The 14,846-nt window shown below is 39.7% G+C and overlaps 1 protein-coding gene across 7 annotated transcripts in view; it reads left to right on the top strand.

Moving 5' to 3' along the window:
- Ntrk2 (neurotrophic receptor tyrosine kinase 2) overlaps positions 1–11,985 on the top strand; it is a 355,622-nt gene extending 343,637 nt beyond the window's left edge. For all 7 annotated transcript variants that reach the window (XM_078047396.1, XM_040285611.2, XM_040285612.2 and 4 more), the window contains 2 exons: positions 4,776–4,934; positions 6,295–11,985. In XM_078047396.1, coding sequence (XP_077903522.1) covers positions 4,776–4,934; positions 6,295–6,480 — 345 coding nt within the window. In that variant the 3' untranslated portion in view covers positions 6,481–11,985. The remainder of the gene's footprint in view (positions 1–4,775; positions 4,935–6,294) is intronic.
- The last annotated feature ends 2,861 nt before the right edge of the window (positions 11,986–14,846 follow it).

Below are 14,846 nucleotides of genomic sequence, written 5' to 3'. Positions count from 1 at the left end.
AGTACTTTGAATTGCTTGGGTAAGAAATAAATTTTATAGTTACACTGATTAGATGTGTCCACTTTGATTTTAAAATAATGAAGTCATTGATTTCTAATTCCAGGCAGTTTTGCTAAGGGCCTTTTCATATTTTTTCCAGGATTTATTATCTTGAAATAGTTTTCAAACAGGTAGATATAAAGGATACTCAGACCCAGGTATTTTAACTAGAACACAGTTGTTATTTTTGTTTTTAACCAGATCATCCTATACATATCATTTCCAAAATTATGAGGTGCCATGGAAATAAACACTGAGGACTAAAAGAACAGTTCTTGATGTTTTAAAACAATTCATTATTTTTCTCAGCTTGATTTATTTTAGGTCCTGTGGAATTTCTTTTTGCACTTGGACCTCATACATTATTCTCATTAGCATTGCTGGTTTACCCAAGTTGCAGTGATTAGCAGCCCTAATGGTCAATAATGATGGAGTCCTTCCCAACCCTCAATAGCTTAACATTCGTTTTTAGTTTCTCCCCTTTTTCTCCAGCCTCAGAAGAAATGGGATATGAGTCACCATCTTGGTATACTCCTACATTTATGCATTATGAAGTCTTCCCAGACTTTGTTCCCAGATTGACTAGTCCTAGATCTATACCATGGACAGTCCCTCTGTCTACTATACAGATGGCAAATCAAGGAATAGGGTTTCTTGTGCAACTTAAAAAGCCCCTGCACCTCATGTGAATCTCAGTAGTTTTGGTTGCATTTTACAAGGTTATGCATTTAATTGAATGGCAAGACTGTTTCCATCCATTTACAATTTGGTTTGATGGAGACTTTAGAGAAATGATTGGAGAATGGATAGAGAGGTAGTGGAGGCTGATCTCTTTGAAAGAACATTTTGAGAACTCCTTCCCAATGGCAACACTTGCAAGAGACCCACTTGAAAATGTGATTTGCTTACTAACTGACCACCTCTTCCCCTACCAGACATAACTAATTAGTGTCCAATGCTCTTGAGGCAGGTGAACCTTTAGCAGAAGGGAGTGTCCGCTCTATTCTCAGGGTGACATAAAGGCACTAGAATGGTCACTGAGCTGTAGCAGGGGATTTTTCTTGAAATGGTGGAATTTAGGCCAGCACAGTGGCATAGGCCTATAGTCCCAGCATCTCTGGAGGAGGCTGCATAGAGAGTTCAGAGCCAGTCTCAGCAACTTAGGAAGGCCTAAGCAACTCAGTGAGACCCTGTCTCTAATAAAATACAAAAAAAAAAAAAAAAGGCTAGGGGGGTGGCTAGAGATGTGGCTCAGTGGTTAAGTATCCCTGGGATCAATTCCTGGTACCAAAATAAATAAATAAATAAGTGGTGGAATTTGAGCTTACCTTTCAGAGTTCTCTGAGGAGTAAGGGGAAAGGGCAGGAAAGCAAACCTTCCAAGCAGCACAAGCAAGTTCCGCCTGGGTGAGGATCCACCATGAGGTTTGCTGGCTGACCACAGAGCATGTGTTGGAGAATAGAGAAGGTAGAAAGGCAGAGTGTCCCATCAGAATGAATAGTGCTCAGTGGGCTTGAGGTAAACTACTTAAATTCTCTGAATGTTAGGTGCATTATTAGTAATATCTAGGCAAGACAACATCTACTCCAAAGGGTAGCTGTTAGATGCAAGTGAGGTAATTGAATGGAAATTCTTTGTAAGAGGTGAGGTATTGTGTGTTGATGGATAATTGTGGACACCAAGTGGTAGTGGATGATTACAGAACTGTAGTGTTTTGTGCTAGAAGTAATCCTTCACATATGAACAATAAGAATATAAGTGAGACCTAACGAAACTTTTTCCTAAAGCTGGGTAAGAGTACAGCAGGAACTAGAAATCTAGTCTCTTAGATTGAGGAAAATTAAAATTGCAAGTCTACATCAATTTTCCAGCCAACTGGATTTCCCATCTTGCATCAGTTTAATCTGGCTAGTTCAGTGACTAACATGCAGCCCACTTCAACTGACCACAGAAGAGCTTGAGAGGCACCGTCACATCTTGAACAGCCAAGGGCAGAAATTCTGACTCCTAGTGTCATACTTGAGATCACATTCCATCTCACAAATATTTAAGAAAGGATGCAAGGGCAAGTTGCCAAGTAGTACAACACAAAACAAATGTCTCATTGTGTGTTTTGCTGCACAGGGTATGGTTTTGTGTGGCTCAAGCTGTCAAGTGTCTGCAGCAAGAATGTGATTGTTATTTATAACAATGGTGACTTTTTTGAGGGCATAAAGGAGATCCTACTCTTGTGACATGCTCCAAAATACTAAGGAAAGAACTGCAAAGAAAATGTTCAAAAATGTTCCAAACGGGTTGAGAAAACTTGTGAACCCTGCCTGAACTTTTATTAGATTGTCCCACCACTCACCCGTTTGACATCAGAACAAGGAAAGCATTATTTATAACAGCATGTGTGAAATCCCAGAAGAGATGCTTGAAAGAATTAAAGTGAAAAATCTGTCCCAAAGAGACTACAAGCAGAAAATAAATGATCAGATGGGAAAACATGTAAATCAAAATGTGAGTCTATTTTTTTTCTTTTTTCTATCCTTTAGAGGAAACAAAAGTTTTTCTTTAGCTATTAGTGATACAGGGCAAAGCACCTGGTACACTGGGGGCTACAATCCACGAAGCCACGTGGTCACTGCCGAGTGAGAAATACAGGAGAGTCACCATGTGTTGATTCTTCCCCATATTGTCTGCAGAATGGCTGCTGCCATTGAAGAAATAAGAAAGTAAAGATTCTGGAGAAGGAACCAACACCTTGAAAGCATTTGGTACATAAGATTTATAAAGCACTTTCACAAAGGTCTGCTTGAATGCATACCTCCTGATAACATGATGAAGTATATATTGTTACCCACAGTTTATAGTTGGAGAAATGAGATCACAGAGAGAAACTCCAGGTTCCAATAGCACAACCAGGTGTTTCCTGCTTGGGTAACTTCGACGAGCTGCCAAGCCTCTCTCATGCCCCTCTCCTGTGGATAGATGTTTTTTAAACTGTATAGAGCTCACTCTCCAGGTATGATTTCAGAGAGTGGCAAGAAGACTGGACATGCAAGTGTGCCACAGCACGCAGCCTTTCATGCCATGTAGACCAATGTGTATCCAGTTCTGTGGAGTGGTGAAGCTTGTCCCTATTGGCCACAGAGCAGTTGTCTCCTTGCTGCTGTTGTATGGTGGCCCAGACCTGGTGGGATTATTCTACCCTGTACCATGAGTTCTTCTGAGCATCTGGAAATGTGGCATCTTCCACATACATGCACAGCTTCCCTTTGCCAAAGTCCTGGGCACTCAGAGTTAACAGCCATGAATAGAAAGGATATTCACTGCCCACATCCTTTGGGGTTGTTCAGTGCCTGTGTCATGCTGGTCACTGTTTGAATACTGGCCCTAAGGGGAATTGTTGTCACTACCTGCAGGTATGCCAGGTGGGTCCATAGGAAAAGCATGTGCCTACTGAATGTTGAATCCCACTGCTGTTAGGGGAAGAAGGAACAAAGCAAACACACTGATAAGAAGACAACTTGGCCTTTGTGAGCTTTAGGTTTATTAAGAGCTGAACAGAAAAATATGGGCCATGTTAACCCTAGCCAGTAAGTTATGTCTCTCCTTATCATTTGGACCCATTGTCTCGAGAATGGGGTGGGAACTCCTCCTTTCACACTGTCATGTTTTCTTGGATACTAAGAACATCATTTGAAATTACTAAGCTTATTGGATGTCTTTGGCATTTCAGCTCCTTGAGCAGGGGTACAAGTGCATTTTTTTAAGCACTGTTTATTTCCTTCTTATAATGGGTCGTGAGTGGATATTGAGAATTAGAATTGGGCAGAAACTCGATGTGGCATTAGTCTAAAAACTTGGGGGCTGAGAGTTGTCACTGAGGCCTGATTCCTGCTGTAGCTTAACTCCCCCCAGCTGCTGTCAATTATCAGTGTGTCCTGAAGCTGGTGGTACTGGGAAGTGGGTGCAGGGTGAGAAAGAGGACATACAGGCCACAGGCAGGAATTGGTTCAGGGTTTTAAAACCAGACAACCCTGATGTGTTACAAACCTAAAAATGAAATTCTTTACTTTTTTTCCATGAAGTGGGAAATCTAAAATAAGTCTCCCTGTTAAGCCACCTGCACTTCAGTCACCTTGTGTAAAATGGGAATATGATTTCCATCTTGGCCACTAGTAGACTGTGATGAGGATGTTTTAGTCAACACTGTGTACAGTGTTATACCTCAAGTGGAAGGGAGCCTCGTTCTTGTCCAGGAAGAACAGACACTGATAGGTCATTTGGGATTTTTATTTGTTGTCCTGACCAAAGTTATCTTGTTTCTTTTTTCCTTTCTTTCTTTCAGGGTGAGGTTTGAATGAGGGCCTTATGCATGCTAGGCAAATGCTCTACCACTTAGCTAATATCCTCAGCCTTCAAAGTTATCTTGCTAGTTAGATGATTGAGCTATCCCCTTACAGAAAGTACATGTGTGTTTTTCTTGCAGGCTGAATATCCACCTAATCACCATCTCTGCTCCTGTCTGGTTTTGAGAAAAAGATAATTGCAAATAACTTGAAAAAAAAATGTTTTGACCATTCTTCACTTTTTGCTCTGTTGCTTGAGGAAATTATAGATCTCTTATGTGTTTATAAACAATTAAAGTTAATAAGAACAAGTAAGGAAAGAAAAACGTCTCCTCACAACTCCTCTCCACATGTGGTTCCAGGGTGACTGATGGTCTTTGTTGGTCCCTTTCCTGCCAGGTCGGTGGCCACACGATGCTGCCCATTCGCTGGATGCCTCCAGAGAGCATCATGTACAGGAAATTCACCACAGAAAGTGATGTCTGGAGCCTGGGCGTCGTGTTGTGGGAGATCTTCACCTACGGCAAGCAACCCTGGTACCAGCTGTCAAACAACGAGGTGTGTAGTGACTCATGAGAGCCCCCCTCCCCAGGCTAAATTCCCCTGGATGGATGGAGGCCTTCTCTTGGGCTGAAATCGGGGCATGGGCTTCCATGGCTGTGTTAGGGGTGGCAGAACTTCCCAAATAGCCTGCTGTGTACCTAAACGCCATGATGGCACTAAGGAATCACTTCGTGCTGCTCATGTAATAAATAAAGAGCAGATGTAGCATTCCAGTGAGACTTCGGGTCTTTTTTTATAATTTGCTCCAATGAAGTTGCAAATTTATTTCCTTTCCTCACATTTCACAAGAACATTAACTATTAGTGAAAAACTCAACCATTTCATTTTATTATTTGATTTCTTTTTGCAAATATCGTCATCCCTTGGTATCCATGGGGAATGGGTTCCAGGATCTCCCATGAATACCCAAATTTAGAATTCTCAAATCCCTTATGTAGAATATAGTATTTGCATATAATCTATGCACATGTTATGATATATTTTAAGTTATCTCTAGATTGTTTAGAGTACTAATACAATGCAAATGCAATATAAAGAGTTGTTACACTATATTGTTTAGGGAATCATGCCAAGAAAAAAAGCATATGCATGTTCAGTACAGATGTGATTATTTTTTCCAGATATTTTAGGTCTGCAGTGGTTAAATCCACAGATGTAGAACCCACATACATGGAAGGCTAGCATCTTTATGAGGTTTCTCCCATCTTTCTCAGATCCATGTCTGTCTTTTTAAGCCAATTCCATTATCCAATATGCCTGCTTATTTCTGTAGCCTGTCACTCAGCACCTTAACATAAGACTGATTTGGGTTCCAAGAGTCCCTCTTGAGGAGCATTCCTCATAGATAAATCATTTCTCTACCAGTTTTATGAAAAATGGATATAAACCAATCTAATTTATCATGATGTAAACCAACCCATACTAATTACTGCCTTCCTTCTGAAAAAAAAAAATTGATTGGACTCCTTTAAAAAAAAAGTCATATCTCACAAGAGGTTAGAAAGGATAGAGGGGAGATAGAACAGAGAGAAGATGGATAATGGGAATAATAATGAAAAGTTGGGTATGGTCAAATAATCTTCAGCAAATAATATTAAGTATATAATTTTATAAAGATCTGGAAGAGAGTATTTTGATGCGATCAATGTTTAAGAAGATGGGAATGCTAATTACCTGATTTGATCACTATACATGGTAGATATGTATTAGTCATGCTCTATGCCAGATAGAGTTGCAATTATTATATGTGAACCTTTTTAAAATTTTTTTAAAAAGAGCCTTCCCTTGACTCCTCTTGGCACTGACATTTCTTTCATCTGCATGGCTTTTTCTCCTGTCTGTGATTTCCATCCAGGTGATAGAATGCATCACTCAGGGCCGAGTCCTGCAGCGACCTCGCACATGCCCCCAGGAGGTATATGAGCTGATGCTGGGGTGCTGGCAGCGAGAGCCGCACATGAGGAAGAACATCAAGGGCATCCACACCCTCCTTCAGAACTTGGCCAAGGCATCTCCTGTGTACCTGGATATTCTAGGCTAAGGCCTTTTCCCCAGACCGATCCTTCCCAACGCACTCCTCAGACGGGTCGAGAGGATGAACATCTCCTAACTGCCGCTGGATGCCATGACACTGCTGTCCTGCACTCTGACAGTATTAACAAGACTCCGAGATGCTTTCAGAGGGAAGCGATGTGTACTTCTCCATCCACAGACACAGTATTGACTTCTTTTTGGCATTATCTCTTTCTCTCTTTCCATCTCCCTTGATTTGTTCCTTTCTTTTCCTTTTCTTTTTCTTTTCTAGCTTTTTTTTGTCTTCCCTGCTTCACAATCTTACCTTCTCTTTTTAATCAAATCTGGCTTCTGCATTACTATTAACTCTGCATAGACAAAGGCCTTAACAAACCTAATTTGTTATATCAGCAGACACTCCAGTTTGCCCACCACAACTAACAATGCCTTGTTGAATTCCTGCCTTTGATGTGGATGAAAAAAAGGGAAAACAAATATCTGACTTAAACTTTGTCACTTCTGCTGTACAGACATCGAGAGTTTCTATGGATTCACTTCTATTTATTTATTATTATTACTCTTCTTATTGTTTTTGGATGGCTTAAGCCTGAGTATGAAGAGGAAAACTTGTGTTCAATCTGGGAAAACTTTATCTATGGGAGATTAAAACCAGAGAGAGAGAGAAGATTTATTATTATAAACCACAGTATGGGAGAAACAAAGACAACCATTGGGATCATCTGGCATCAGTTCCTACTTAGGAAAACCCCAGCAACTGTCAGCTGGGAATAATGTTTTCGGCACCTTCCCCTGAGGACCTTTTTGAGGAGTAAAAAAGACTGTTGAACTCTGTGCCATGGACTAGTCTTTTCCCATCACCAGATACACTAGTGTGTGGTAGAGAGAAAAGATGGCTACTATAGTACACAAGGTGGCACATCATACGCTCAGACGGTCTTGTCTCGGTCACGGTGATAGCAGTGTTATCCACTGAGCCTTTGTCAAATTCAGTTGAAAAGAGGTGGATTCTTGTCCAGAGATCATTTCAGGGTCAGGTGGGAAATCCAAGGATTCGGAAAAGATAGGACAAGCTCTCAATTTGGAGGCAAGTTTCTCTTATATTGAACTTTTCAGATAGCACCTCCCTCTGACCCCGCCCTTCACTCCCACCTGTCCTTTTAACTGTGCAAGCAAAATTGTGCATGGTCTTCGTCGATTAATACCTTGTGTGCAGAAACTACCGCTCCAGACATCGTGCCCCTGGTAGGTAGAGCAGATCCATAAAAGGTATAACATATCAATGAAGGGAAGCTAATGGAGTTCATTAGCTGAGAATAAATGTCTCTGTGCTGTATGGCTGGTGGTGATGGGTTTTACCCAGTATGGACCCTGAAGCCTGGATATCTTCATCCACGTTGAACCCACGGGATTGTGGGATGGGCAGAATCCATCCTGGAGGGAAAGGAAACCTCACCTGGGGACATCACACACATTCATGTTCAGTGTACACAGGCAATGTCTCTTGCTCTGGGCTCTGGTTGGGAGAGTGGTTTCATTCCAAATGTATTCCATTGTCAGTATGCTGTTTTGTTTTCTTCACTCCATTAAAAAAAAAATGTAAAACTAAAACATTTGGCACAGCATGCCAATGGGAGGCTGCGCCCAGACAGAGCATTGGAGGTATGCTTCTGGGCACAGTTATTGATTTTGCAAAGAGAGTGTAAATTTAAATAGAAATTTACAGTTATTTGGATAGTCGGTTATACCAAGGGAGAAAATTATTTCTGTTCCTCAAGAAAACTTGCTACCCTCTGTGAGGGGAATTTTGCTAAACTTGACATCTTTATATCATGAGCCAGATTGAAAGGGAGTGATTTTAATTCATTTTAGGTTGTTTTATTTAGTTTTTGTTTCTGAAGGTGCAAGAGCTCTGTTTAGGTTTCACTTGTGCCCGTTAATCACTAGAGCACCTTGTTTTCCATTAGAGGCTTTGAAAGCCAGTGCTCAAAAACTTCAAAAGTGTAAATTATCAGAGAACAAAAGGAAATCCAGTAGCATCTGTGGTCAAGTGAGGGGGTTGGACAAGATGATCCTTTCAGCCCTTTGGGTTCTGTGCTGGCCTATGAAATACGGGAGTTGAGTTGTTTGTTCTCTTTGTTAGTGAAAACAAACCCCTCCAGAATACACAATTAATATAATGAAAGCCATATCTCCATGATATAGACATGTGTGTTATATATCATGTCAAGGGCCCGTGGTACTGTTAAAATACTGTGGAACTCTGTGAAGCAGTAAGGAAGGGGCAGATTTGTACAAACTCTTCTAGATTCCATCAGCAATGACCTGAAAACCTACAAAGGTTTGTCACTCTGTGTGTCTGGCCAGCTGCTCTGAGAGAAAAATCTGCAAATTATTTATTTTATTTTAATAGAGAGCAATGGAGATAGTACTTTAAGAGATCAAATTCAAGGAGGGCTGTGTAGTTTTATAGCTAAGATTTGTTTAAAACAGATGAAAGATGGAAACATTCCATTCCATTTTTTGTGTTTTCTTATGAAGGAATAAAAGCAAAAAAAAAAAATCTTCACACCTTCTGACAAGTCCCTCAAGGTCTTGAAACAAAAGGTTCTATGCAAGTACGAAGTTTTATAGTTATTTATACTGCTTGTTATTATTATTTCCTCTGTTGTCTCAAGAGTATGTGCTTATTTCAGAGATGTCTCACATTGAAAGAATATCAGATTGTTTTAAAAATAGTTGATGAGCTACAGAATATCTTAAAGTATTCATCATTATTCCTCTATAACACACTTTCTCATGGTCTTCAAATTTTTAGAAAAGCAGCATCCTGGTTCTGAAATGTACTGGTCACCAAATATGGCCTACCATCAGATATGTTAAAAACTATAATTATAGCAGTGACAAAACTAATTCTCTAACTCAAACCAAGTCTGACAGTCATTTCCACTTACAAAGTGTCTAAGTTTTCCAAACACGTTTTGTATGTGTTTGCAAATTATTCCTGTTTTTTTGTAGGTGAGGAAATTGAGACTCAGAGAAGCTCAGAGGCATACTGAGGTCTCCTGTCTAGCTTGTGGCACCAACAGGCCTTCATCCAACTACTCTGACTTTATAAATCCATGATTCTGTCCACTAGAAATACTAATATACCAACAAACAGTTCAGAAAAGAAAGCACGCTAACTAATTCATGAATCAGGATATGAAATTACGAATTTTGTTCATACAAGAGATGGCAAACATCAGAGACATTGTGATGTATGATCATGCTCTTAGCTTTAGCTTAATCTTTGTACACTGAACCAATGTCATAATCAGGCTTATTTAGAAAACACTTTGAACTATGCTATCAAGGATTATATCAGAATTCATATTATACATGTGTTCACATCAGCACTACCTGTGATATTTTCATGTATTTATATATGTGTTATAAATACTGGATTTATACATATACAAATGCACATACATAGTGTGTTTGTGTGTTTATGTATAAATATATAGGCACATTGTAATAGAGATAACTATAGTAGGGTGCAGTATGAATAATTTGCTTAAAATCTGCTAAATAACCAAAACTTTTTAATGTCATGTTGCAGTTAATGCTTCCATTCTCCATGTGGGTGGGACTACATCGCACTTCTAAACTCTGTGCAGTACCGCATGGGTGGAAGACATATTTAAGATAATGTGCTTCCCAAAACAACTGAAAAAAAGCCATCCCACTGCATTGAGTCCTTTCTCTGGCTCTTTTTAAAAGGAAAATGCAGATTGAAACAGATCTCCTTTTATAAAAGTCCAGGAAAGGAAAATTGATTTTTTTTGTCATTTTGCACATTTGTATTATGCTCACTTTGTCCCACTGTGACCTTTTCACAGTTATGTCAGAGTCCAAGCATTCCAGATATAAAGTGTAATGTTGGGAGACCCATGTCATGAATGCCAATGGCAAGACATCCAAGACTCTCTTAGGAACTCCCACATCTGAGTGTAAATGGACCAACCAGCCGTGGAGAGCGCTGTCCTTTGTAAAGCATCATGGCAACATGATTCCTGGTCAAGAACAGGCTTTTCCCCCCTAACCTTTCTTTTTGCAAATTGGACAGCTTATAACACCAATAACATTGTGTCTAATTTTAAAAAGGACTGTCTATACGTACATTTACCCTTGATCATCTTGGTCCCCCATTCTTTTTCTCCTATTTTTCCCTCCTTATTTGAGAACTTTTATTTTCAGTCTTAATCTTGGTTTGGCCCTATATTTCTATTACAGGAATTCTCATGAGAGGAATGGCTAGTGACCCAACTCCCCAAATGTCTAAGTGAGCAATTAAAGCCCGTTTCTTCACAATGTATTATGGAATGTAGAGACTCAGGTTGTGATAGCTAGTACATGAATTTCAATGTTATTCTAAGGAACTGGGAGTGAGAAGAATTCATAGCTTAAAATGACAGTGCAGGAAGGGATATTTTGTTGTTATCAGGGCTGGAATGAATCACTGCTGCTTGAGGCAAAGGTTCTTGAATATCCTTAATTTCTGCATCCCCCCTTCTTTTCCTTTGGCTTTTATTTATTTATGTATTTATTTATTTATGTATTTATTTATACAGTTTTGCTCCATTCATCACAAACAGAAGCAAAGGTAAAACACTGTGAATCTCACAACAACCAAGCAACTATTTTGCCATCTTAACATACGTCTCAGGAGACGAAATGGGAAAAGATGGGAATGTTATTTTTCAGTCTAGGCATTCTAGGCCAGGTCTATGTTTATTTTATTTCTTTGGTCTGTGCATTAATAAATATGATCCTGAGTGAAGGTTGGCTGAACGTTCAACATATTAGAGTAAGGATAATAAAAGCTGCCAGTGGCCATGTGTTTGAATGGCGGGGAAACGGAGAAAATGAAATACAGCGTAAAGGCCTACATCTTGCAGCTTGTATATCTTACTATTGCTTTAAAAATGTATAAAACTGCTGGAAATGTTTTAAATACAAGGTCTTTGAATTAAATGTGGATCTTAAATATGTAATCCCTTGACAAATAACCAAATTATGGTGAAATATTGCTCCCTGCATTCCTTGATCATTACTTACAAATCTGCCTAGAGATGTGGACGCTCTGCATTCGCTTCTGTATCTGGAGAGATGTTTGTATATATCCGGGCCATAGACACACTCATTTCAATATCTCTCTGCAGATATATTTCCCCTTTAATGGTGACCTGGTATTTGGAACTCTCTTTTCATTTGGTTTATTTCCTTTAAATGTGATGTCTCTGTGCCAATAGTTACTGGTTCTTGTTTTGCAATCTGTTTTGAGGTCCATTGCTTTATTAAAACCCACTGCATCTTGGCTGATTTCAAAGTGACACCTGAATACAGTGTTTAAAAAAAAAGTTTTGTTTGTAAATCATGTGACCAGCTTCTCTCAACCTGACATGGAAAGTCTCTTGTATTACAGTGTATTTAATAAAAAATGATGTCTTACAATAAATAACATCCTCCAAAAGAGAGACTAAAAGTGACATGATTACTTTTTAAAAATGCATAGAATTTCCACAAAGTGCTTTATGCTTTTTAAAAATATGTATGTGTCTTTAGACAGTCACCACAGTGGCCTACAGTGTTCATTGGTTGAAGATCATGAGAGTAAGTGCCCTTAGGTACAAGTTCACTAGCTGATCTCTCACAGATCTGACACTTTCAACTTACATTCTGGATAGCTAGAATGTCATTGCTCATTACTTTAATTCTTGGAATGATATAAATACTCTATCTCCATTGTCCAATATGGTAGTCTTTAGTCAATGGCTCATGGGTATTTGGAATATGGCCAGTGTAGCTAAAGAACTGAACTTTAATTGACATTTAAATAGTCACATGTGGCTGGTGATTATCATGTTGGATAGTAGAGAGCAAGACGAAAGAATCATCATGGTTTCTACAAGATCAGAATCTAAGAAACCTCCCAAGAGAAATGTACATTATGATATCCTAGCGTTGGGGCAGTTTTGAGGATCTGAAGGATCCAGGAGTAAAAGTAACTGACCACACTAGTGTTGTTGTGTGTTTTGTTTTTTTTAAGAGAGAGTGAGAGAGAATTTTAATATTTATTTCTTTAGTTTCTGGCGAACACAACATCTTTGTTTGTGGTGCTGAGGATCGAACCTGGGCCGCACGCATGCCAGGCGAGCGCACTACCACTTAAGCCACATCTCCAGCCCTGTTTCTCAGTGTTTGACAGCCACATTTCCTAGTGTATGGCCTCTTCTCCGCAGCCTTCTGAGGCACAGCAGCATCTCAACAGCACTCTTGGCATAGACTTCAGGAACCTCAGGTTGGGCTGCAGACTGTCCAAAACACAAAATCTCAAGCATTGCCTCTTGAATACATCCTCCCAGTGGTACAGTTATATTTTCCTTGAGTTGAAAAAATATGACAGATTGAAACTCAGGAATAATTGGGGGAATTCCAAGCTATATAGGGGTCAACAACTTGTCTAAAATTCCAAATAGGATCATATATCCCTGTGTGGTCAAAGTGTTTACCCATTCAAAGAAACTGGATTGAAGGAGGAACATGTAACCACTAATGCCTTGGTCAGTAATAACCCAATTTGGACTACTAAAGTTCTTTATACCATGTTGCATTTTATATTTTTTTTAATATTAATACAATTGCAATGTTACCTGTGGAAATCAAATGCTTCAGACTCCTCACCAATTCTCTGTATAGCCTATCCAGTTTTCCCTCTCGCAAACACTCCTTTTGTGCACCCAGAATGTTGCCTGATTTCTTGGATGAGAACAATACTTCCGAAGTATGGTTATTAATCTCATTTAAATAGACATACTTATTTTTAGAATGAATCTCCTAATAAAACAATGCTTACTGTATGCCATGAATATTAGTTTCTGTTGGCTATTGTAACAAAATACCACAAGCTAGATTACTTAAGACAACAGAAATTTAATCTCTCACAGTTCTGGAGGCCAGAAGTCTAAACTGAGGTGCTGGCAGGGCTGAACTACCTCTGAAGGCTCCATTGGAGAATCTGTTCCTTACTTGTTCCGTCCTTTGGTGGCTCCAGATGTTCCTTGGTTTCTGGCCACATCAGACCAATCTCTGCCTCCATGGTCACACAAAGTCTCCTCTTTTTCTTCATATATCTTATCCACCGGGTGTCTTTTGCATAAATATGTGATTACATTTAAGGCTTCCCCAGGCAATCTAGGATGTGTTTGTCAGATTTCCATCACTGTGACAAAATGCCTGAGATAATCAACTTATATGGAGGGGAGTTTTATTTTAGCTCATAGTTTCAGAGATTTAGTCCATAGTCTCTTAGCTCTGTTTCTTTGGGACTGGGGTGGCACAGTACCCTGTGGTAGAAGCATGTAGTGATTTCATGGCAGCTTAAAAGTAAAAAGAGGGACAAGAAGGGGCTGGCATTCTAATATCTCCTATAAAGGCACAATCCCCAGTGACCTAATATCCTTCCACTAGGTACAGCCACCTAAAAGTTCTAGTTAATATAAGTAAAATTATGCATTAATTCATTCAATCCTCAAACTCTGTGATATTGAAGAACACATGGGCCTAGCTCCAGGCAACTGGCAGAAATGCAGGTACCTGACTGCATAAGGGAGTGCTCCAATTAGGGTCTTGGCTGGCCATGTGACCCTGTTGAGAATCTGATCTCCACGTCCCTACAGACAGGCAGGAAGCAATTCAATGGCCTGGGAATGAGATTTTCAGTAGGAACTACAGCCAACATTCAAGCTTCAAGGACACTAGACAGTCCATGGGAAATTGAACTTGGGGTGTGAGGCAGGACTTTAGCCATTAGTGACACAGCAAAAGTTTGGCCACCAAGCTGAAGTCCAAATCAAGTCAGAGCTTCTGGCAAGTTCTTATTTGTGCTTTCCTAGGGTCCTATTCCTAATCCCACTCCTCTTTATTCATCATTCTGGTGGAGGAGGAGCCTGCATATGGATAAGGCTCTTAGCAATGGTATTCTGGGGCTAGAAAAAGGGCAGTGTTAGACCAGGGTTTAGGGGCAGCTCTCCTGTAGTAAGATTTCTGCATAGTTGGCCACCTGCCTGATGTCATGTTCTTTGGTAGCCTCCCATCATTAGAATTACATAAGATCTAAGGTCTCATTCCATATCTGCCATCAGGCAAGGTACTGTAAAACAGTCAGTGTTTTTCGGTGAAAACAAGATTTAAACAAAAGTCTTCCAAGCCAGCAATGATTTATACTATCAAGATTACCAGGAACTTTCTTTTCCTGAACTTTTGCCTAACTCACACTCAAAAGCAGATGTAATGATATGCTAAAACCAGGACCTGGCCCAGCCCAGCCTCTAT

The sequence above is a fragment of the Ictidomys tridecemlineatus genome, chromosome 4 (assembly GCF_052094955.1).
Source record: "Ictidomys tridecemlineatus isolate mIctTri1 chromosome 4, mIctTri1.hap1, whole genome shotgun sequence".
Lineage (NCBI taxonomy): Eukaryota > Metazoa > Chordata > Mammalia > Rodentia > Sciuridae > Ictidomys > Ictidomys tridecemlineatus.
Note: the sequence above shows the minus strand (reverse complement) of the source record. Positions and strands in the feature narration are given on the sequence as shown.